We start from the raw sequence: 24,560 nt of genomic DNA on the forward strand, positions 1-24,560 counted from the left end.
GTGGGAGGAAACTCGAAGATTTCGGAGAAAACCCACGCAGGTCACGGGGGGAACGCACAAACTCCGTACGACAAGCGCCCATAGTCAGGATCGAATCCGGTTCTCTGGCGCTGTAAAGGGCCTGTCCCACTTTCACGACCTAATTCACGACCTCTGCCGAGTTTGCCCTTGACTCATACTCGCAGCATGGTCGTCACAAGGTCGTAGGTACTCGTGGCATCAAGTAGGTCGGGGCATTTTTCTAGCATGATGAAAAATGTCCACGAGTAAAAAAGGTTGTGAATTAGGTTGTGAAAGTGGGACAGGCCCTTAAGGCAGTAGCTCTACTGTTACGCCACTGTGCCATTTCTTGGCATTAAACTTCATCTGCCTATCATCTGCCCGTTCCACCAGCCTGTCTATATCCTGCTGCAATTGATCACTATCTTCTTCACAGTTCACAGCCCAGACAGGTTTTAGAATGTGTGCCTTGCAAAACCCACCTTCAGGTCATTCATTGAGCAATGGCCCCAACACCAATGCTATGGCATCTCAGTGGAATGCCATGGAACACTGCCGTGTAATAGATGCTTGAAGTGGACCCTAGACATGAATAAGGGAATGACAAATAAAAACGGAATGTAGTACATACAGTACCTGGGATTGATGTGCTGAAGGACAATCTGATTAGCATGAGCACAGTTGTGATGGTGCATTCTGTCATTTATTCCTTAGGGACAAAGGCAGCGCCCATCTCAAGAAGATTGTGGTGAGCCAGTTTCTCAAATCACTGTGGCCCTTCTCATGAAGATGCTCCCACAACACTGTGGTGAGGAAGTTCCAGGATTTAAACCCAGCGATGATGAAGGACAAGTGATATATTCCCGGGCAGGGCCGGCCTTAGGAGGTGCGGGGCCCAATTGGGAACAATTGGTGAGCCTGCGATGCATCGTATAAAGGATGCCGTTACTAAAAGCAATGCAAAAGGGATTCAACACTCCTGCACATTCAGCAACAGTCCAAGCAACTGCAGACCGCAATATAGTCTTCTCCAGATGAAGATTAGCGGCACTAGCACAGAGCGCGGGGTTTCACAGAGCAATTGGTCCAATTGGCTTAAGGCCAGCCCTGTTCCCGGGACAGGTACTGAGAGATTGACAGAAGAGGTGATGTTCTCATTCACCTGCATTCACCAGAGGACAATAGAGGAGGAAGACTGAACTTTGGTGCCTTCCCTCAGTGGGAAAAGCTGATACCGGTGTGTGGGGATGTCTATGTTAAAGACTATCGTGCTCTGTGTTCTTTATTTTTATAAATTTCACTGTACGAATTGGTGCATGTGACAATAAATGTCTCTTGTCTTGTCTCTTGTCTCTTGTCTCTTGTCAGTCTTGATGATAGCAGGTGCAGGTTGGGGATGGGCCATTAGAGTAGCCTCGTCAAGAGTCGACACAAAATGAAGGGTTCTCACCGAAAACTCAACAGCATGTTCTCAGAGATGCTGCCTGACCCACTGAGTTACTCCAGCATTATGTGTCTTTTTTTGTACACCAGCATCTGCAGTTCCCTGCTTCTACAAGAGTCAAGAGTGTTTAATTGTCATATGTACCAACAGTGGAACAAAGAGATTTCACTTGGCTCCACCTTAACAGGCCCATAAACATAATAAATGACAGATAATATATGATAATCAACAATACATTAAATGTAAACCATTATACTACGTAGCCACGACACAGGGGTTTGAGAGACAGATGTCTAGATAAAGGCCAGAGATGAAAAGATGAAAGACTAAAGGTGTGAGATAAAGAAAGAATAGTTGCAAATGGTGAAGGAGAGTGGAATGTCGGTGGGGCAAGTCGATGGCTGGATTCCCCCTTTGGAGATGGTCACTTCTTGGTACATTTATACCATGAACGTGAGATGCTGTTCATCCAATTTGTGTGTGCGGCTTCGCTCTGACAATGGAGGAGGCACGGGACAGAAAGGTCAGTATGGGAATGGCCAGAGGAGTTCAAATGGGAGATATGGTCGCAGTTGCCAAGTCGACGCTTAGTCTCGCCAATGAAACGAAGGCCACATTGGGAACACTTGAGGCAGTGGATGAGGTTAGAGGAGGTGCATGTAAACTTCTGCCTCACCTGGATTGAATGCTGGGGTCCCTGGATGGATGTGAGGGAGGAGGTATGGACCATGAGGATGGTGATGGTGGGAGACTCAGCAATGGGTTCAGGTGTCCTTGATCCATGGCTGGACTCTCCCTTTGGAGATGGTCACGTCTTGGTACATTTATGCCATGAATTGTCCTTGCCAGTTATTAGTCCATGCCCGAATGCTGCCAGGTTTCACTGGTTGGAGCAGGGAATTGACACCTCAGCGGTATAACATGGGAGACTGCTGAATAATGGATGCTTCTTTAAAGTGAAACTTGGACACGAATAATTGTATTGTATTGTATTGTATTGTATTGTATTCAAATTTATTGTCATTGTCTCAATTAGAGACAACGAAATGAATTTTCCTTACAGGCAGTATCATAAAAATAAATAAATAATAAATAATAAAACATATTAAAAATAAAATTGAATTAAAAAAAGAAAAGCACAAACACAGAAAGTCCACGACACAACATAACACAGTGGCACCAAGGTGAGGAAGGCACCATAGTCCAGCCAGCCTCCCCTCCGATCTTCCCAGATGTTCATCCGTGGTCTGGGCCTTCCGAGCACCCGCAGTCGCCACCCCGGGCGGCCCGATGTTCAGGCCCTCACGCCGGGCTGGTGGAACGCCGACGCCGATCCCCGACGGTGAACATCCTCCTCCTCAGCGGCCCGGACCTCCTGATCAGCCGCCTCCCGCAGCCGGAGTCCGCAGCTCCCGAGTCCGCAGGCCGAGCCGGGCGGAGTCGCAGGACCCCGCGTTGTTGATCAGCGCCGCCCGCGTTGGGAGCTCCGCGAACCGCAGCTCCATGATGTCGGTGCAGCAGGTCCAGCACTCCGGGCTCCAGACGGCGATCCCCGGTAAGGCATCGCCAGCCCCGCGATGTATCAGCGCTGTCCTGCCGCTGCTGGAGCTCTGGTCGATCCCGGCAGGAAAGCCGCGCCAATCCAGTAGGTAGGCCGCTGGGGGGGGTGAGGACGTGACTCGAATAATAGTCGCGTCCTCTCCAGGAAGCGACTGAAGGACGTTATCCCCCTTACCGTACCCTCTTCCCCCACATAAAGACATTTAAAAAAACATAAAAAACACACTTTAACATAACTAAAAAATAAGGTAACATAAATATAATTAAATGATATATGTAATCAGGACTGATGTGCTAAAGGGGCGACCTAATTGGCGAGTTTAGAAGAGTTTGAAAAAATGACATGTTGAAGACCTCCTTCGACTATGTTGAAGACTAACTTCGACTAACCGGGAAAATTGGACACCGAATAGTGGAGAGTGGAGACGACTTCCTTCGATCTCCTTCGACCTCCCTTCGACTATGTTGAAGACTATCTACGACTACCTTCGACTACCCTCGATTACCTACGACTAATATGCCGACCTACTACGACTAAACCTATGAGTAAAAAAAGTATCGACTTTTTCCATGGCGACCTTTTTTTACTCGCGGGCATTTTTTAACATATTGAAAAATACGCCGCAACCTAGCTGAGGCCTCGAGTACGCGGGGACTACTCTCGAGCATGAAGGAGAGTTATGAAGACCTCCCACGACCTCGTGTCGACCCTGCTGCGAGTATGAGTCGAGGGCGAACTCGCGGATGAGGTCGCCCAAGTGGGACAGGGCCTTAAAGGAGATTGTGATTAGGATGAACACACCATCACACTCTGGTCTCTTCATCTGGACAAATATATATACAGACATGGCTTCGAGCGTTCTGGACCAAATGCAGGCAAATGGGACCATCCCAGTATGCCAATACTGGCCGTGGACAACTTTGAGTGAATGGCCTGTTTCCTTGCTGCGTAGCTCTATGACTGTGGACTGATTCAACTGCTGAGATGTTACTAATGGAATTAATGCAATCATCCCACCACAACCAGAGAGCAGTGCTGAATGAACTACCTTCTACCTCTGTGGTGAACCTCGGACTATCCTTGATCAAGGTTTGCTGGCTTTACCTTGCACGAAAAAAACGTTATTCCATTATCATGTACCTATACACTGCAAAGGGATCGATTGTAATCATGTATTGTCTTTCAGCATGCAACAAAAGAATTTCCACTGTACCTCGATACACGTAACAATAAACTAAACTGATCTGGCTGTAGACAAAAATGCTGGAGAAACTCAGCTGGTCAGGCAGCGTCTATGGAGTGAAGGAATAGGTGACGTTTCGGGTCGAGACCCTTCTTGTGACTGATCAGCAAAAGCATCTCCACTTTTGATTCTCTGATGAAGCAGAGGAGGATGGTTGAGGCCCAGATGCTGTCCTGAGAAACTCCTGCTGAGATGTGTTGGGTCTGGGATGATTAAACTCCAATGACCACAACCAGAATTGAAGAAGTAAGAATCCGGCCTCTGGAGTATGATTTTCTTGAGTGTCCATGGATTTTGGTTTCACCAGGATTCCTTGATGTTTCACGCTGTCAAATCCCGCCTCAGATTTTTGGACAGTTACTTGAACCTCGAGTGTGTTGGAAGGAACTGCAGATGCTGGTTTACACCGAATGTAGACACGAAATGCTGGAGTAACTCAGTGGGTCAGGCAGCATCTCTGGTGGAAAGGTTGATGCATCGGATCAAAACCCTTCTTTAGACTGAGAGTCGGGGCGGGTGGGGGGAACCAGAGGTATGAAAAGCTTCAGAACAAATCAGAGGCAGCACCGATGACCAAGGAAAGGGTGGAGCCCACAATGCTCCATTGTTAGCTGTGAGAGAGGTGATAACAAAGGGATATAAACAGTGAAACTAAGGGGGGGGGGGACTGGGAGAGAGGGGACGGGGGGGGGGGGGGGGGGGGGGGGTGGTGGGGGGGGGGCTCTTGGGGGGGAGGTTCTGAAAGAGAAGGGTTACTTGAAATTAGAGAGATCAATGTTCATACCGCTGGGGTGTAAGCTGCCCAAGCAAAATACAAGGTTCTATTCCTCCACTTTGCCCTAGGCCTCACTCTGACACTGGAGGAGGCCCTGGTCAGAAAGTTCAGTGTGGGAATGCGAAGGGGAGTTAAAATGTTTGGCAAGTGGGAGATCGCGTAGGCCGAATATGGAATTTCATACTTGAACGTCGAGTCTGGATTCAACTCAATGGCCCATGCTTGAACCAGGGCTGTAATGAGGTGGGGAGGTGGGCAAGCTGCATTGAGCATCAGTTAGCATCTTGAGTACTCTCAATATTACCTTCCTCACTGCTGATGATTGTCAGCACAGTGATCAGGCTGTAAGTAATTAAAATCTATTTAATTAAAAGTCTCATCTTGACCACTTCCTGTTTGCGCTGCTGTTTGATTTTAGAAAAAAATGCTACCATATATGGCTGTGATTTTTTGGCCATCTTACTCAGTCCTCCTCCGATGATAAGGCCCTGAGGATTTTCCCATCGATTAAAAATAAAAGAGTTATTAGCGTTTAATAAATCTTGAGATTCTCTCTCCTGTCAATCACCACGATGAAGGCCACGCCCCTTCAGGGGGTGAGGGACTATAAAATCCGGAAGTCTGGACGTGGCTCAGTCGCTGCAAGATGGCGAGGGAGAGGCCACGACTCTCAGTCTGAGCTGGGAATCTACACAACACTGAGTGTCTACTGAACTGTGAGTGCCCTTTATGTGCTTTTATGTGGTTTTATGCGGGTTTTATGTGGTCTGGAAACCAGTCCCTTCGGCCCACAACACCCATACTAGCGCTTCAGAAAGCCTCCCCCCCCCCCCCCCCCCCCCCCACCACTGGCCAGCAATATTGGAATTGGTGGAGAGGTGGAATATTGCATTGGGGGACCAGACCTCCCGTGTGAAGCTGGGACCCAACGAGTCCCACTTAGTCTAGTCTTCTGTAGATTCTTCATCCTATAGGGAGAATTTTATTAAGTTGGAAAGAGTGCAGAGAAGATTTATGAGTTTGTTGCCAGGACTTGAGGGCCAGAGCCATAGGGACAGGTTGGGCAGGCTAGGAATTTATTTCTTGGAGCGCAGGGGGCCGTGGGGGGGGGGGGGGGGGGGGGGGGGGGGGGGGGAGGGGATTTTACAGGTATATAAAACCATGAGGGGATTGTAGAGGATGAATGCAAATATTTTTTACCTAGAGTAGGGGAATCAAGAACCAGTGGACATAGGGTTACGATGAGAGGGGAAGGATATAATAGGAACCTGAGGGGCAATTTTTTCACATAGTGGGTATACGGAATGAGCTGCCAGAGGCAGATAGGAGAAACAACATTTAAAAAACATTTGGGCAGGTATATGGATAGAGGGATACGAGCCAAATGCAGGCAGGTGGGACAAGTGTAGATGGGGCTTCTTGGTCGGCATGGGCAAGTTGGGCCGAAGGGCCTGTTTCCGTGGATGTATTACTTTATTTGAACAGCATGTACCTGGATAATCAATGGATAGATGCCAGTTTTGTCAATGCACTGGAATAGTTTGACCAGGGACGGCTAGTTCTGGTGAGCAGGTCTTGAGCCCTACATCTGGTAGATGCCTTTTCCCGCAGACTGGGACTGGATAACGTTGAGGGAATTAAATTGGCAATAGGTTGACATTTGTGCAGGTGAGGCTCTTGGGATGGAGTGGAAATGGACAATGTATTTGGGCCTTCTGGCTGAGATTAATGGCAAGTGTTTCTGCATTGTCTCAGGTCCTCACACGTTGGGCCATGACATTGCTGAAGAGTTTGGTGTTCTCGGGGCTTCTACTTGCACCAATTGTTTAATTGTCCACCACCATTCTGAGCAGATGAGGTGCAACTGCAGAACTTTGAGTTGATCTATAAGTTGCAAGATCACTTCGCTCTGTCCATTGCAATTTTATCGGCATGCATGTAATCCTGATTTCAGCTTGAGTAATCTTAAAGCCCATTTTTCTAGTTGCCTGCTCTTGGTACGCACTTGTGTGGTGCTAATGGATCCTAGTTTGATATCGGTGATAGAGTGAAGGATATGCCAGCCCATGAGGTTACAGAATGTGGCAGAGTGCACGGCAGAGAAACCACAGATGGACTTTAATCCGAGAAGTGTCAACTTTGAGAGGTGAAATGTAAGGGGATACTGTGTAGTTAATGGCAAGACCCTTAAAAGCATTGATGTACAGAAGGACCTTGGAGTCCAAGTCTACAGCTCCATGAAAGTGACAAAACATGTAGACAGAGTGGTTAAGAAGGTATGTGGCATGTTTGCTTTCATCATTTGGGGCATTTGGAGTATTAGAATCAGAGAGCTTTACAGGGCTTCGGTTAGGCCACATGTGAAGCATTGTGTGCAGTTCTAGTCACTCCATTATAGGAAGGATGTGGAGGCTGTGGAGATGGGAGAAAAATAAGTTTACCAGAACGCTGCCTGGATTAGAAGGTATTAGCTATAAGGAGAGATTGGACAAACTTGATTGCTTTCTGTGGAACGTCAGTGGCTGAGGGGAGTCCTGGGAGAAGTGTACAAAATTATGAGAGGCATAGATAAGGTAGACAGTCATAACCTTTCTCTCAGGGTGAAAATGTCAAAGACTGGAGGGCATGGACTTACGTTGAGAGGGGCAACGCATAAAGGAGATGTGCAGGGCAGGCAAGTTGTTTACACAGAGAGTGAGTACTTGGCATGGACTGCCAATGGTGGTGTAGGAGGCAGATATACTTGAGGAATTGAAGAGACTTTGGATGTGGATCACGTGCATCCAGAGATTCGTTTAACTTGGCATCATGTTTGGTTTGTTAATTGTGGGCTGCAGGGTGCGTTCATGTGCTGTACTCAGGGCTGCCAACTCTCACGCTTTCGGCGTGAGACTCACGCCCTGGAGCAATTTCTCACGCCCTCACGCTCACGACCGAGTTCTCACGCTGAGTTCAGTCCCTGCGCAATTTGTCCCTTAGCGCCACGTGCCAGGGATCTGTGCGGTCCGGGGAAGCGCGTCTGTTGGCGGCTGTGAGTGACGTTGCGCCTCTTCTCTTGGTTGGATGTGCAGCCGCCGACAACATCAAGCAGCCGGAGCTGGAACTAACCAGGTGAATCAGTTGTAAAACCTGGGGGGGTTTCGGAATGGCCATAAATTAAGTATAAATACGAGGAGTCCTCAGTAGTGTGTTTAGATCTTTTGCAAACTGTTCCCAATGTGCAATATTGTTTTTGCGGGGTCGGGGCAGGCGAGCCGACCTGAGAACTGCGGCCAGTGCGAGTGTCCCGGGCCGTCGGAGGCGTCTAAAGCGCCGCTGCCGCGACAGTCTCTGTGCCGAAGGGACAGACTCTCAAAGGGAGGTGGAGAGAGAGAGAGGGGGGAAGGAGACAGGGAGAGTGGGGAGAGAGAGGGGGTGAGAGGAGAGACAGGGGAGAGACAGGGGGTGAGTGAATGGAGAGAGAGAAGAGGGAGAGGGGAAAGAGGTAGGGAGAAAGGGGGGAGGGTGAGATGGGGGGGGGGGGAGAGAGAGGGGTGAGAGGGACGAAAGAGGGAAGAGAGAGAGGGGGTGGAGAGGGTAGGAGAGAATGGGAGAGAGAGGGGTGGTAAAAGAGAGAGGGGGAAGAGGGAGAGGGGGGAAGGAGAGAAACGGGGGAAAGAGAGATAGATGGGGGGGGCAAAGAGAAAGAGGAGATAGAGACAGAGGAGAAAGAGAGAGGGGAGAGAGGGCTAGGGGGAGAGTGAGGTGGGAGGGAGATATGGGGGAGGGAGAGGGAGAGAGAGGAGGAGGGAGGAGGAAAGAGAGACGAGAGAGGGGGGGAAGAGAGAGAGGTGAGAGGAGAAAGAGAGAGAGAGGCGAGTGAGAGAGAGAGAGAGAGAGAGTGGGGAGAGAGAGAGGGGAGAGTGTGTGGAGAGGGAGAGGGGGAGATAGGGAGGGAGAGAGAGAGAGGGGGCAGAGAGAGGGGGACGCGAGGGGGGGAGAGAGAGAGGGGGGGAGAGAAGAGGGGGGAGAGAGAAGAAAGAGAGGGGAGAGAGAGTTAGGGGAAAGAGGAGAGGGAGAGGGGGGGGGAGAGGAGAGGGGATGAGAGAGAGGGGGAAGAGTGAGGTGGGATGGGGGAGAGTGAGGTGGGACGGAGAGAGGGGGAAGAGAGAGCGAGGGGGGGGAGAGAGAGAGAGAGGGGGAGAGAGAAGAGAGATGGAAGGGGAGAGAGTGAGAGGGGGAGATGGGGATGAGAGAGGGGTGAGAGGAGAAGCAGAGAGGGAGAGAGGAGAGAGAGAGGGGAAAGAGAGATGGAGGGGAGTGAGAGAGGGGGGTTGAGAGGAGAGAGAGTGCATCCTGGAGGACAACCAGTGGCTGCTGGAAGTAAGTACCAAGCACTGGGTAGAAACGGTGGAAGATAGTGGCCTTCAAATGGGGGTGGTTGGAGAAAGCATCCTGCTTGCCTGCTAGATTTTCACTTACTGTAACTGCAGGAAAAATGTTCCCGACGTTGGGGGATTTCAGAACCATGGGTCACAGTTTAAGAATAAAGGGGGGGCCAGTTAGGACTGAGATGAGAACAAACTTTCTTCACGCAGAGAGTTGTGAATGTGTGGAATTCTCTGCAACAGAAGGCAGTGCAGGCCAATTCACTGGATGTTTTCAAGAGAGAGTTACATTTAATTCTTGGGGCTAACGCCATCAAGGGATAGGGGGAAAAAACAGGAAAGAGGTACTGATTTTAGATGAATAGCCATGATTATATTGAATGGCAGTGCTGGCTCGAAGGGCCGATGGCCTATTCCTGCACCTATTTTCTATGTTTCTATGCTTGAGTATATGGCAATAAAACTCGATCACTTGATTTTGAATCATTCATGCATGGTGGAGGCATAATGTAGTCATAGAGTGATAGAGTGTGAAACAGGCCCTTCGGTGCAACTTGCCCACACCCGCCAACATGTCCCAGCTACGCTACCTGCTTTTGGTCCATACCTCCAAACCTGTCCTATCCATGTAGCAGTCTAACTTTTTCTTAAATGTTGGGATGGTCCCCGCCTCAACTACCTCCTCTGGCAGCTTGTTCCATACACCCATCACCCTTTGTGTGGATAAAGTTACCTCTTAAAAATACTTCATACAAAAAACATTGAAATCATACTTCTACAGTGCACTAAAACATGATTTTAATACATCAAATTTCAAAAAGTTCCTACCCTTGGAGGGGGGACACCCTTCTTCCACACCCTCTCCCCACTCGGTTGCTCCACTCCCTCACCGGGTACCCCCAAGGCCAATGGTCAGTGATCGCACAGCCTCCCCTCTTTCAAAAAAGTTCCAATCCAATTTAAAGCATATATATTGTATTCAAGTGTAAGTTAAAAGACTCGCTGCAGTATGCACCATATTGCACAATTCCAATGGGAGGGGGACACCCCCCCCCCCCTCCCTGGGGACCCCCCCCTCCCCCTCCCCGGTCGCTATGCTCCCTCGGGCTTGGTCTCTCGCAATTTCTCACTCCCAACTCTCACTCAATGTTGGCAGCCTTGTGTACTGCTCCATAAAAAAGGACACTAGGTGATGGAGTAACTCAGCGGGTCAGGCAGCATCTCCGGAGGACATGGAAAGGTAATATTTCAGGTCGGGACCCTTCTTCAGGACTATGTTTAGTAGTCTATGTTTGTTTTGGTAAACCAGCCTCTGCAGATCTTTGTGTCTCTACTGTACTGCGTCTGTTCTAGTGCACCTGCTGTGGTTCATGGTCCACAGAGGTGTCTCATTTGGAGCGGCCTTTTGTGTTTATGACCAATCCCATTCAGCACAGCTGTAGTCCTCCAGACTCTGCAAGGCTGTATATGTGGACAGTGCATCCAGTCTGGCCGGCTTCAGCGCTGGGTTTTGGGGTTGGAGCTCCACCTGGAGGCACCATGGTGCATCAGCAAGTCTGGAAGTTGCACGACAGCACCTTCACCAAGTGGTCAACCTACAACTTGGTGTGTAGGAAGTAACTGCAGGCGTAAGAAAGAACTGCAGATGCTGGTAAAACCGAAGATGGTCACAAAAAGCTGGAGTAACTCAGCCGGTCAGGTAGCATCTCTGGAGAAAAGGAATAGGCGACGTTTCTGGGTCGAAACCCTTCTTCAGGCTGAGAGTCAGGGGAAAGGGAAACGAGAGACTTAAGGGCCTGTCCCACGAGCATGAGACACCATGCGGCAAGCGCAACCTAACGTGGTCGCTTGAGCCGTACGACCTTGCGGGGCTGGTCCCACTTCGATCGCCGGAGCCGTACGGAGTTGTGCGGAGCTGGTCCCGACATCGCGCGGGGCTCCGAAAAACTGACCGTGTTCAAAAATTCCACGCGGCAACGGCCTGCCGGCCCGCAGATGCCTCGACGCCGTATGCACCGCCTCGACGGGCATACGCAGCGTCTTGACGCCGTACGCAGCGTCTGGACGCCATACGTCACGCGCGAACACCCGCGGACTTCGCTCGAACTTCACGTCACTCACTCGACTTCCGCGCGGCCCCCGCTTCTGGTTTGGTCGCGCTCGCCGCATGCTGATGGGACCGGCGCTGTACGGGGATCAGTTGACCTCCGAGTGACCCCCGCGCGGCCCCCGCATCCGGTTTGGTCGCGCTTGCCGAATGCAGGTCGCATGGTCGTGGGACAGGCCCTTTAGACGGCACTTGACTCATTATTAACACATGTACCAAGACAGTGTAAAAGTTTGTTTGTGTGCTATTCAGTCCAATCAGGTATGTAGTGTGGTGAACGAGGCCTTTGGCACGTTGGTCTGCATCAGGCAGGGAATTGAGTTTAGAATGTTCAAGAAGGAACTGCAGATGCTGGAAAATCGAAGGTAGACAAAAGTGCTGGAGAAACTCAGCGGGTGCAGCAGCATCTATGGAGCGAAGGAATAGTCAACATTTCGGGCCGAAACCCTTCTTCAGACTGATGCATGGTGGGGGGGGCGGGAAGGAGAAAGGAAGAGGAGCAGCCCGAGGGCTGAGGGAGAGCTGAGAAGGGGAGGAGACAGCAAGGGCTACCGGAAATTGGAGAAGTCAATGTTCATGCCGCTGGGGTGTAAACTGCCCAAGCGGAATATGAGGTGCTGCTCCTCCAATTTCCGGTGGTGCTCACTCTGGCCATGGAGGAGGCCCAGGACAGAGAGGTCGGATTCGGAATGGGAGGTGCTGAGCTACAGAAGTTGGGACGTTTTCTTACAGTTTTACAAGACGTTGGTGAGGCCGCACCTGGAGTTTTGTGGTCCCCTGACTGCACGTCCCTGGAGTTGTGTGTGCCTGGAGCAGACTGCCAGGAGTGGTGATGGAAGCAGATGTGACAGTGCCATTTAAGAGACTTATGAAATAGGTCTGTGTTTATGCAAGGAATGGAGTGATATCATAAGTGATAGAATTAGACCATTCGGCCGAGCATATCTACTCCGCCATTCAATCATGGCTGATCTATCTCCCCCTCCTAACCCCATTCATTCTCCTGCCTTCTCCCCATAATCTTTGACACCCGTACTAATCAAGAACCTATCTATCTCTGCCTTAAAAATATCCACGACTTGACCTCCACAACCGTCTGTGGCAAAGAATTCCACAGATTCACCACCCTCTGACTAAAGAAATTCTTCTTTCATGGCTCATGTGCAGGCAGAGGTAATTAGTTTAAATTGGCATCGCGTCTAGCAGACATTGTGGGCCGAATGGCCTTGTTCCTGTGCTGTACACATGGTCTATATTTATACATGGTGACTCCATTCCTACCATTGAACCCGAGTAGTTGTTTCTCCCTTGTGCAGGTCTCGTCCTCCTGCAGCTCTGAAGAGGATTCGCCTGTGCTCACTTTACCTTTCAGCCAGGCTATGGAACTTATCGAGGTTTTCGTCGCTCTCCACAATGCTCTCGGAGAAAGCTAAACCCAGAAGAACAGTGTTAGTTGTCAAGTGGAATTAAAATCAGTATTAGCTTTGTCCAAGTCCTTCATTTCACTCTAAGACATCAGTGTGCGGTTCCCGGAGGTTGCAGGTGGTTGCCGGAGGTTGCAGGTAGTGGAAGCAGGTAGGGAGACTGACTAAAACCTCTGGGAACCGCACGGAAACCTTGGGTGGGGCGCAAAGTCTCCAGAGGTTTCCATTCAGGTTTCCTAAGTGGGACAGGGGCATTACAGTACTTGCAGCGGCAGAGACGGAGTTTGTACGTTCTCCCCGTGATCTTCGGTTTCCTCCCACACTCCAAAGACATCCAGGTTAATTGGCTTGGTATAAGCGTAAATTGTCCCCAGTGTGTGTAGGATAGTGTTAATGTGCGGGGATCGCTGGTAAATGCGGACTCAGTGGGCCGAAGGGTTTGTATCTCTAATTGAACTGAACAAGTGGCAGCAGGCAGTGGATAGGACTGTCTGGGTACTTTTGTACCTTTGTCCGTGCCAAGATGTGGCGGCACTTGTGTACTGTTCAGGTTGGATGCAAAACAAAGCATTAGGTACATGAGACAATAAAGTATCATTCAATCATTCAATCATTCATTCATTCATTCATTCATTCATTCATTCATTCATTCATTCATTCATCCATTCATTCATTCATTCATTTAGAGGTGGAGACGTCAAACCAGCCTGTAGCAAGATTCAAGAGTGTTAAATTATCATGTGTCATAGAGTGATACAGCGTGGAAACAGACCCTTCAGCCCAACTTGCCCACACCTGCCAACATGTCCATGCTACACTAGTCGCACCTGGCCGCGTTTGGTCCATATCCCTCCAAACCTGTCCTATCCATGGTACACAGAAATGCTGGAGAAACTCAGCGGGTGCAGCAGCATCTATGGAGCGAAGGAAATAGGCAACGTTTCGGGCCGAAACCCTTCTTCAGACTGTACCTGTCTAACTGTTTCGGAATGGAACAATGAAAGTCTTACCTCATAACAGGTCTGTAAACTCAGTAGTCAATAGATAACAGAATATAACTAACAAAAAAAATAATTAGATGAATATAAACACCCAATATTAGGGCAAAATGAAGCAAAAGCCTGAACTCCCAAGTGCAACCAAGACAGTTTGTAGTTCAAAGTTTAGTTGGTGGTTGTAGTGGATGGTATTTGGGACGAAGTTGTTCTTGAACCTGGAGATCACGGTCATATCAAGGCATGAGGATATCAGTATGGATTCATAGGACAGAGACCATTCTCTTTGTAACTCCCTAGTCACATCTTCCCCCCCCGCAAATAACACTTCCCATCTCGGAGTACCACCGTGACCGTCATGTGACCTGCGTTGGTTTTCTCCGGGATCTTTGGTTTTCTCCCACACTCTAAAGACGTACAGGTTTGTAGGTTAATTGGCTTGGTCTAAATGTAAATTGTCCCTGGTGTGTGTAGGATAGTGTTAATGTGTGGGGATCGGTTGCCGTGGACTCGGTGGGCCACGTCGTATCTCTAAACTAAACTAAATGAGATTAATTGACCTTGGCATCATGCTGGGCACAGGCATTGTGAGTTGAAGGGCCTATTCCTGTTGTACAGCTATTAGGTTCTATGTTCTTATTTATTCCACCAAATTGAGTGCCCACAGATTTTCCACATGTCTGCAACGTTGCAGTGTTTTAGCAAGTCACATATTTCAGTGTTGTTCTCTGCTGTTTACTCACCTTGCTGGTTCTCGACAGGATGGATCTCGATGGGGAAGTTGCCCTGGATCTTGCAGTTGTTGCTGGTATCAGCTTCATGGATTTATCCAAGTCAAAGACCCATTCTTTTCTTCCTATAAAATAGACATATCCTACGATGGAAACCATTGCACATTGCCGCAGATCGCACGTCTACACTCGTTCACAGGGATGGTGAAATAATGCAGACATAACCGGTATTAAAGAACGAGGCTTTAAGTAAAGGGCCTGTCCCACTTACGTGTCCTTGGCATGCAAATTATGTGACCTCGTCGTCGCGTTGAGGCGCACAGGCATCGTGTGGCCGCGCGGTGCCGATCCCACTGGGAAGCGCGGAGATGTATGGTGTTATGGCGGTATCGCGCGGCGCTTCGAAACTTTGTAGCAAACGAAATCTTCGCCCGCCACTGGCCTGTCGCGTAACTGACGGCCAAAGTGGGACAGGCCCAAGACCCTGGCGTGACGCAACGCCTTGCCTTGCCTTCAACAGCAGCTGAAGCAGGCTAACGATCGCCGAGCTCGGCCTGGGGCTCACAGCCGTTGCGGTCAGGATCCGCCCCCACTCCTACTCCCAGAGCGGGGTCAAGAAACTTGAAGATAGACACAAAATGCAGGAGTAACTCAGCAGGACCGGCAGCATCTCTGGAGAGAAGCAATGGATGACGTTTCGGGTCAAGACCCTTCTTTCAGCCTGAAGAAGAGTCTCGACACGAAACGTCACCCCGCCTTCCAGAGGGAAGTGATTCAAAGAGTTTGTGGCCAGGGTGAGAGGCGTCAGAGATGATCTTACCCGCTCACTTCCTGGCCCTTGCAGTGTACAGTTCGTCAATGGGGGGAAGGTTGCAGCCAATAACATTCTCTGCTGATCGGACGATTCGCTGCAGCCTCCAGGTGTCGTGCTTGGTGGCTGAGCCAAACCAGACCATGATGGAGAAGGTGAGGACAGACTCTACGATGGCCGTGTAGAATTGGACCATCATTGCCTGTGGCAGATTGTGCTTCCTCAGCTGCCGCAGGAAGTACATCCTCTGTTGTGCCTTTTTGATTGTGTAGCCCCCCACTTAAGGTTTAGTTTAGAGATACAGCGCAGAAACAGGCTCATCGTCCCACCGAGTCCGCGCTGACCAGCGATCCCCGCACATTCATACTACCGTACACACACTGGGGACAATTTTACATTCATTAGCAGTTAGCAGTCTTGTTGTACGTGCCCCCTTGGGCAAGAGTGACCATAATATGGTTGAGTTCTTCATTAGGATGGAGAGTGACATTGTTAATTCAGAAACAATGGTTCTGAACTTAAAGAAAGGTAACTTTGAGGGTATGAGACGTGAATTGGCCAAGATTGACTGGCAATTAATTCTAAAAGGGTTGACGGTGGATATGCAATGGAAGACATTTAAAGACTGCATGGATGAACTACAAAAATTGTTCATCCCAGTTTGGCTAAAGAATAAATCAGGGAAGGTAGTGCATCCGTGGAAATCAAGGGAAATCAGGGATAGTATCAAAGTGAAGGATGATGCGTACAAATTAGCCAGAAAAAGCAGCATACCGGAGGACTGGGAGAAATTCAGAGACCAGCAGAGGAGGACAAAGGGCTTAATTAGGAAAGGAAAAATAGATTATGAAAGAAAACTGGCAGGGAACATAAAAACTGACTGCAAAAGTTTTTATAGATATGTGAAAAGAAAGAGATTAGTTAAAACAAATGTAGGTCCCTTGCAGTCAGAAACAGGTGAGTTGATCATGGGGAACAAGGATATGGCGGACCAATTGAATAACTACTTTGGGTCCGTCTTCACTAAGGAAGACATAAATAATCTGCCGGAAATAGCAGGGGACCGCGGGTCAAAGGAGTTGGAGGAATTGAGTGAAATCCAGGTTAGCCGGGAAGTGGTGTTGGGTAAATTAAATGGATTAAAGGCCGATAAATCCCCAGGGCCAGATAGGCTGCATCCCAGAGTACTTAAGGAAGTAGCTCCAGAAATAGTGGATGCATTAGTAATAATCTTTCAAAACTCTTTAGATTCTGGAGTAGTTCCTGAGGATTGGCGGGTAGCAAACGTAACCCCACTTTTTAAGAAGGGAGGGAGAGAGAAAACGGGGAATTACAGACCAGTTAGTCTAACATCGGTAGTGGGGAAACTGCTAGAGTCAGTTATTAAAGATGGGATAGCAGCACATTTGGAAAGTGGTGAAATCATTGGACAAAGTCAGCATGGATTTACGAAAGGTAAATCATGTCTGACGAATCTTATAGAATTTTTCAAGGATGTAACTAGTAGCGTGGATAGGGGAGAACCAGTGGATGTGGTGTATCTGGACTTCCAGAAGGCTTTCGACAAGGTCCCACATAAGAGATTAGTTTACAAACTTAAAGCACACGGTATTGGGGGTTCAGTATTGATGTGGATAGAGAACTGGCTGGCAAACAGGAAGCAAAGAGTAGGAGTAAACGGGTCCTTTTCACAATGGCAGGCAGTGACTAGTGGGGTACCGCAAGGCTCAGTGCTGGGACCCCAGCTATTTACAATATATATTAATGATCTGGATGAGGGAATTGAAGGCAATATCTCCAAGTTTGCGGATGACACTAAGCTGGGGGGCAGTGTTAGCTGTGAGGAGGATGCTAGGAGACTGCAAGGTGACTTGGATAGGCTGGGTGAGTGGGCAAATGTTTGGCAGATGCAGTATAATGTGGATAAATGTGAGGTTATCCATTTTGGTGGCAAAAACAGGAAAGCAGACTATTATCTAAATGGTGGGCGACTAGGAAAAGGGGAGATGCAGCGAGACCTGGGTGTCATGGTACACCAGTCATTGAAAGTGGGCATGCAGGTGCAGCAGGCAGTGAAGAAAGCGAATGGTATGTTAGCTTTCATAGCAAAAGGATTTGAGTATAGGAGCAGGGAGGTTCTACTGCAGTTGTACAGAGTCTTGGTGAGACCACACCTGGAGTATTGCGTACAGTTTTGGTCTCCAAATCTGAGGAAGGACATTATTGCCATAGAGGGAGTGCAGAGAAGGTTCACCAGACTGATTCCTGGGATGTCAGGACTGTCTTATGAAGAAAGACTGGATAGACTTGGTTTATACTCTCTAGAATTTAGGAGATTGAGAGGGGATCTTATAGAAACTTACAAAATTCTTAAGGGGTTGGACAGGCTAGATGCAGGAAGATTGCTCCCGATGTTGGGGAAGTCCAGGACAAGGGGTCACAGCTTAAGGATAAGGGGGAAATCCTTTAAAACCGAGATGAGAAGAACTTTTTTCACACAGAGAGTGGTGAATCTCTGGAACTCCCTGCCACAGAGGGTAGTCGAGGCCAGTTCATTAGCTATATTTAAGAGGGAGTTAGATGTGACCCTTGTGGCTAAGGGGATCAGAGGGTATGGAGAGAAGGCAGGTACGGGATACTGAGTTGGATGATCAGCCATGATCATATTGAATGGCGGTGCAGGCTCGAAGGGCCGAATGGCCTACTCCTGCACCTAATTTCTATGTTTCTATACCAAGCCAATTAACCCCCAAACCCGTACATCTTTGGAGGATGGGAGGAAATCGAGCCTCGGAGAAAACCCATACGGTCACAGGGAGAACGTACAAACTATGTAAAGACAAGCACCCGTTCCCACATCAACACGTCTACCACTGCTCCTCTGCCACCCCTTCCTCCTTATCCTCTCCACCTCATCTCACTCCTTCTCCTTATCATAACTTTCACTCTCCCTTTCACACTACTCTTTCTCCTTACCAAACCTTTCCCTCTCTTCATCAGCACCCCCCTTTTCTCGTTTGCCCCCTCTAGCAACTTGTTGCCTCTTCTGTTAACTGCTCTTTTCCGTCAGTTAATAATCTAGAATCTAAGGGAAAAATTAAGCAGGTCATGTTCATAAGTGATAGAGGCAGAATTATGCCATTCGGCCCATCAAAAGTTTACTCCACCATTCAATCATGGCTTATCTATCTCTCCCTCCTAACCCCATTCTCCTGCCTTCTCCCCATAACCCCTGACACCTGTACTAGTTAAGAATCTATTATTCTCTGCCTTAAAAATATCCATTGACTTGGCCTCCACAGCCTTCTGTGGCAATGAATTCCACAGGTTCACCGCCCTCTGACTAAAGAAATTCCTCCTCATCTCCTTCCTAAAGGAACGTCCTTTAATTCTAAGGCTGTGACCTCTGGTCCTAGACTCTCCCACTAGTGGAAACATCCTCTTCACATCCACTCTATCCAGGTCTTTCACTATTCGGTAAGTTTCAATGAGGTCCCCCCTCATCTTTCTAAGAGCTAGACAGAGCTCTTAAAGATAGCGGAATCAAGGGATACAGGGAGAAGGCAGGAACGGGGTACTGATTGTGGATGATCAGCCATGATCATATTGAATGGCGGTGCTGGCTCGAAGGGCCGAATGGCCTATTCCTGCAGCAATTGTCTATTGTCTAAGCCACTCATTCCTGGGATCAGGTCCTTGCTTAACATTGTCAGAGCTGCGAGGCTGGGTCTTTGCATGCAGTGAATATCCAACTCATCGTCCCTTGTCGTTGTACCTCTCTTATTTTGGTCTCCATCCTGTGCGGACCGCAGTTCCATCTCTTTGACTTCATGCGACAACAAGACATCACAGTTCCAGTTTTTATATATCCTTGGAGTCGGGCGAATCCCTGGAGAAAACAAAGGGGGCTCAGTGTGGGTCTGACACACAACAGGCGAGGATTACGTGAGGGTAGAAACAAAGTTACACGGATCGGACTGGTTTAGAGGAATACGGGCCAAATGTGGACGCGGGACTAGTGTAGATGCAACATGTTTCACGGAATGTTGGCCTTCATAACAAGAGGATTTCAGTATAGGAGTAAAGAGGTTCTTCTGCAGTTGTATAGGACTCTGGTGAGGCCACATCTGGAGTATTGTGTCCAGTTTTGGTCCCCTAATTTGAGGAAGGACATCCTTGTGATTGAGGCAGTGCAGCGTAGGTTCACGAGATTGATCCCTGGGATGGCAGAACTGTCATATGAGGAAAGATTGAAAAGACTAGGCTTGTATTCACTGGAGTTTAGAAGGATGAGGGGGCATCTTATAGAAACATATAGAATTATAAAAGGACTGGACAAGCTAGATGCAGGAAAAATGTTCCTAATGTGGGGCGAGTCCAGAACCAGGGGCCACAGTCTTAGAATAAAGGGGAGTCATTTAAGACTGAGGAGAGAAAAAACGTTTTCACCCAGAGTTGTGAATTTATGGAATTCCCTGCCACAGAGGGCAGTGGAGGCCAAGTCACTGGATGGATTTAAGAGAGAGTTAGATAGAGCTCTAGGGGGCTAGTGGAACCAAGGGATATGGGGAGAAGGCAGGCACGGGTTATTGATAGGGGACGATTAGCCATGATCACAATGGATGGCGGTGCTGGCTCGAAGGGCCGAATGACCTCCTCCTGCACCTATTTTCTATGTTTCTATGCTGGTCACGGTGGGCAAGTTGGGCTGAAGGGCCTTTTCCATGCTGTACACAAATGGACTTCTCTTCACAGCAGTTCTCTGAATGCTGCGGGCAAGAGCGTGGGCATCACGGACTCATGCAGCACAGAAAGAGGACATTCGACCCAACTTGCCCATGCCGATCGAGGTGTCCCATCTAGGCTAATCCCACCTGGCGGCATTTGACCCAAATCCCTCTAAACCTTTCCTATCCATGTATCTGTCCAAATATCTTCTAAACTCTGCCTCAGCTACCTCCTCTGGCTTTTCATTCCATTCACCCACCTTTAGTGAGGAGGGAACTTCTCAACGCCGTCCTTTGGTTGACACGTGCGATGTTGGTGCCCGCCGGGTAGAAGCTTGGTGATTTTGTTTTAGTTTAAAGGTACAGTGCAGAAATAGGGCCTTCGGCCCACCAAGTCTGCACCGACCAGCGATCCCTATACACGAGCACTATCCTACACACACTAGGGACAATTACATTTATACCGAGCCGATTAACCTACAAACCTGTACGTCCTTGGAATGTGGGAGGAAACCAAAGATCTCAGGGAAAACCCACGCAGGTCACAAGTAGAACATACAAAACCCATACAGACAGCACCCATAGTCAGGATCGAACCTGAGTCTCTGGCGCTACAAGGCAGCAACTCTACCGCTACACCACTATGCTGCCCACTTTTTGTTTAAGTCATAAGGTCATAAGTGATAGGAGTAGAATTAGGCCATTCAGCCCATCCAGTCTACTCCGCCGTTCAAGCATGGCTGATCTATCTCTCCCTCCTAACCCCATTCTCCTGCCTTCTCCCCATAACCTCAGACACCCGTACGAATCAAAAATCTATCTATCTTTGCCTTAAAAATATCCATTGACTATGCCTCCACAGAAGTAAAGATAAATACAGTGGGAGGGAAAGAATATGGAATACTTACCTTTCTTATCAAAGGCATGGAATTTAAGAGCAGATTTATTATGGTACAATTGTATTAAAAACTGGTTAGGTCACAGCTAGAGGACTGTGGACATTTCTGGGAGCTACCCCAGAACGAGGATGTGATTGCTCAGGAGAGGGTCCAAGATGTTGCCTGTCAGTGATGTGGACAGGCTGGACAGGCCAGGTTGGTTCTCCTTCGAGTTATAGAGCTGGAGGGATGACGTGATAGAGGTTTAGTAAATGGTGAATGGCACAGGGAGGACTGATGTCAAAAAACATAGAAACATAGAAAATAGGTGCAGGAGTAGGCCATTCGGCCCTTCAAGCCTGCACTGCCATTCAATATGATCATGGCTGATCATCCAACTCAGTATCCTGTACCTGCCTTCTCTCCATACCCCCGATCCCTTTAGCCACAAGGGCCACATCTAACTCCCTCTTAAATATAGCCAATGAACTGGCCTCAACTACGTTCTGCGGCAGAGAATTCCACAGATTCACCTCTCTCTGTGTAAAAAAAGGTTTTCTCATCTCAGTCCTAAAAGATTTCCCCCTTATCCTTAAACTGTGACCCCTTGTTCTGGACTTCCCCAACATCGGGAACAATCTTCCTGCATCTAGCCTGTCCAACCCCTTAAGAATTTTGAAAGTTTCTATAAGATCCCCCCTCAATCTTCTAAATTCTAGCGAGTACAAGCCGAGTCTATCCAGTCGAAAGTCCTGCCATCCCAGGAATCAGTCTGGCGAACCTCCTCTGTACTCCCTCTATGGCACGAATGTCCTTCCTCAGATTAGGAGACAAAAACTGTACGCAATACTCCAGGTGTGGTCTCACCAAGACCCTGTACAACTGCAGTAAAACCTTTCCCCTGTGCTGAGGTATCTAAAACTGGAAGGAATAGGTTGAAGGAACTGTCCCACTTATGCAAATTGTTTTGGCGACTTGCCGGCACCCGTCACAGTCGCAGCAGGTCTCCGGAAATCTTCAACATGTTGAAAATCCAGCGGCAACCAGAAAAAGGTACGACTCTTTGGGCGACTACTCACGACCATGCAGGCGTCAGCCCAAGCCCGCGATATTATTTTATTTAAACAAATGTGTTACAGTTTCGCTATGAACCTCGATTGTCGACATTTGACCAAAGTAACAGCAGAATGTCACCACAAGGCTTTGAGGCCTGATAAGATAGTAGAAGAAATGCTTCACAAGAACAGAGACTATTTCTAATCTGAGAGGTTACCCAGCTCGTTACACGATATTCACCTTTGCAGCGGGAGATAACTTTATGGACTTGTCAGAATTAGTGGAGTAAAGGGGCTGTCCCACTTGGGTGACCTAATTGGCGAGTTTAGAAGAGTTTGAAAAAATGACATGTTGAAGACCTCCTTCGACTATGTAGAAGACCTCTTTCGACTATGTTGAAGACTAGCTATGACTAACTTTGGGAAAATTGGACACCGAATAGTGGAGAGTGAAGACGACCTCCTTCGATCTCCTTCGACCTCCCGTCGACTATGATGAAGACTATCTACGACTACCTTCGACTACCTTCGATTACCTACGACTAACATGTCGACCTACTACGACTTACTATGACAAAACCTACGAGTAAACAATTTTTCCATGGGGACCATTTTTTACTCGCGGGCATTTTTCAACATGTTGAGAAAAACGCCACGACCTTGCTGAGGCCTCGAGTACGCGGGGATTACTCTCGAGCATAATGGAGAGTTACAAAGACCTCCTAGGACCTTGTGTCGACCATGCTGCGGGTATGAGTCAAGGGCAAACTCGCCAGAACTCGCGGATTAGGTCGCCCAAGTGGGATAGGCCCTTGAGATTGAAGAGAATAGACTCCATTTGATGGAATACATTCTGAATGTGGATATGAATATTAATGTTTAGTTTAGTTTCGGGGTCAAGGAAAGAGCGTTCACGTCGCGGCCCGGATTCCACCAATCTTTCAACCACTACGCACAAGAAGCACAAGACGTTATTGTATGCAGATGCCGAGAAGTGTGTTCAGCTCTGGCTGAACAATTTCCAATCTTGTGATGTGGACTCGATAAGAAATTTAGTTTCGAAATACAGCGTGGGGACGGGACCCTCAGCGTGGAAACGATCACCCACATACTAGTTCCATCCTACACATTAGGGACAATTTACCAACGCTAATTAACCTGTAAACCTGTACGTCTTTGGAGTGTGGGAGCAAACTGGAACACTCGGAGAAAACCCACGCGGTCACAGAGAGAACATACAAACCGTACAGACAGCACCTGCAGTCAGGATCGAATCCGGGACTCTGGCGCTGTAAGGCAGTAGCTCTACCAATGTGCCACTGTGTCGCCCTCAATGCCATTGAATATTAAATGTCATTGAATATTAAACTTGTTACTCTAGATTTCCCTCACTCTTAAATTGGATCAACAATTCACTGAGCTGTAGCATTGTAAATAAATATAATGACGTGTTAAGATGTCTGGACAACGTGCCTCAGTGAATTAAGTTCTGTAGGTGCGGTAAATCTAGAATACAATGTTTCATGGTTACTTTATCTCCTGAGTGGATGAGTTTGTGGAATACTGAGTTTGGGTCTGGTCCAAAGTATTACTTGGGGAGCAAAGTCAGATACGGACAAGTTGAGCCACTACTGGAAAAAGTTGAGGATATTAGGTAATGACATGGACCTGAAATATTTCCAATCTGCCAGATGTCATCAACAAGTCATCTGGGCTGAGCCTTTGGCAGAGCTAACCACATTTTGGCCTGATCTCATCCATTGGACCTCTGTAGCTAGAATAACCTTTGGAGGTCTCCAGAGTTGTTTGTGCTTTGATTTAGAATTATTCTAGTATTCTATTATCAGGAATTATTATTCTAGTATCAGGAACATAATCTCCAGATATATTAATTAAAATAGAATGTAATAGACTTTTTCAAGACTTGTATTAAAGTAATGCTTTAATACAGATCTTGTTTTCAGCTTTTTTTAGCTCTACTCAATAACTAAAAACCTGTAGCCTCCTTTTGCTCTGGTATTTTATTTAATTCACATGTTTAATTCATAATGTTTAATATTAATGTTTAATGTTTTATGTATCATTCTTAACTGTCACTGTATGTCATGTTGTCATTTGCGTGCGGAGCACCAAGGCAAATTCCTTGTATGTGAATACTTGGCTAATTAATTAATTAATTAATTAATTAATTCATTCAAGAAACTGAGATTAGTCTTTAAGATATACAGGCAGGAGGTATTTGAAATAAAAATATAACATGCTGGGGATATTCAGCTATGCAAATTTCTATTTCCGTCTCCCTGGGGAATAAGGAAATGGCAGAGAAGTTTAAGAAATATTTTATGTCTGTTTCAATGAAGAAGAGACTGGAACTTGTCAGAAAAATGAGAATATGAAGAATCTGGTGAGAATCAGGGTTTTCAGGAAACTAATTTCAGTTAA

The 24,560-nt window shown here is 47.9% G+C and overlaps 1 protein-coding gene across 1 annotated transcript in view; it reads right to left on the reverse strand.

Annotated features, from left to right (window-relative positions):
- The window catches only part of fam227a (family with sequence similarity 227 member A), a 75,413-nt gene that overhangs the window by 6,296 nt on the left and 44,557 nt on the right, over positions 1-24,560 (reverse strand). The window contains exons 9-11 of the mRNA XM_033013149.1: positions 19,234-19,347; positions 14,660-14,772; positions 12,779-12,926 (exon numbers count right to left, since the gene is read on the reverse strand). Of these exons, the coding sequence (XP_032869040.1) occupies positions 12,779-12,926; positions 14,660-14,772; positions 19,234-19,347 (375 nt within the window). The remainder of the gene's footprint in view (positions 1-12,778; positions 12,927-14,659; positions 14,773-19,233; positions 19,348-24,560) is intronic.

The sequence above is a fragment of the Amblyraja radiata genome, chromosome 38 (assembly GCF_010909765.2).
Source record: "Amblyraja radiata isolate CabotCenter1 chromosome 38, sAmbRad1.1.pri, whole genome shotgun sequence".
NCBI classification, from domain to species: Eukaryota; Metazoa; Chordata; class Chondrichthyes; order Rajiformes; family Rajidae; genus Amblyraja; species Amblyraja radiata.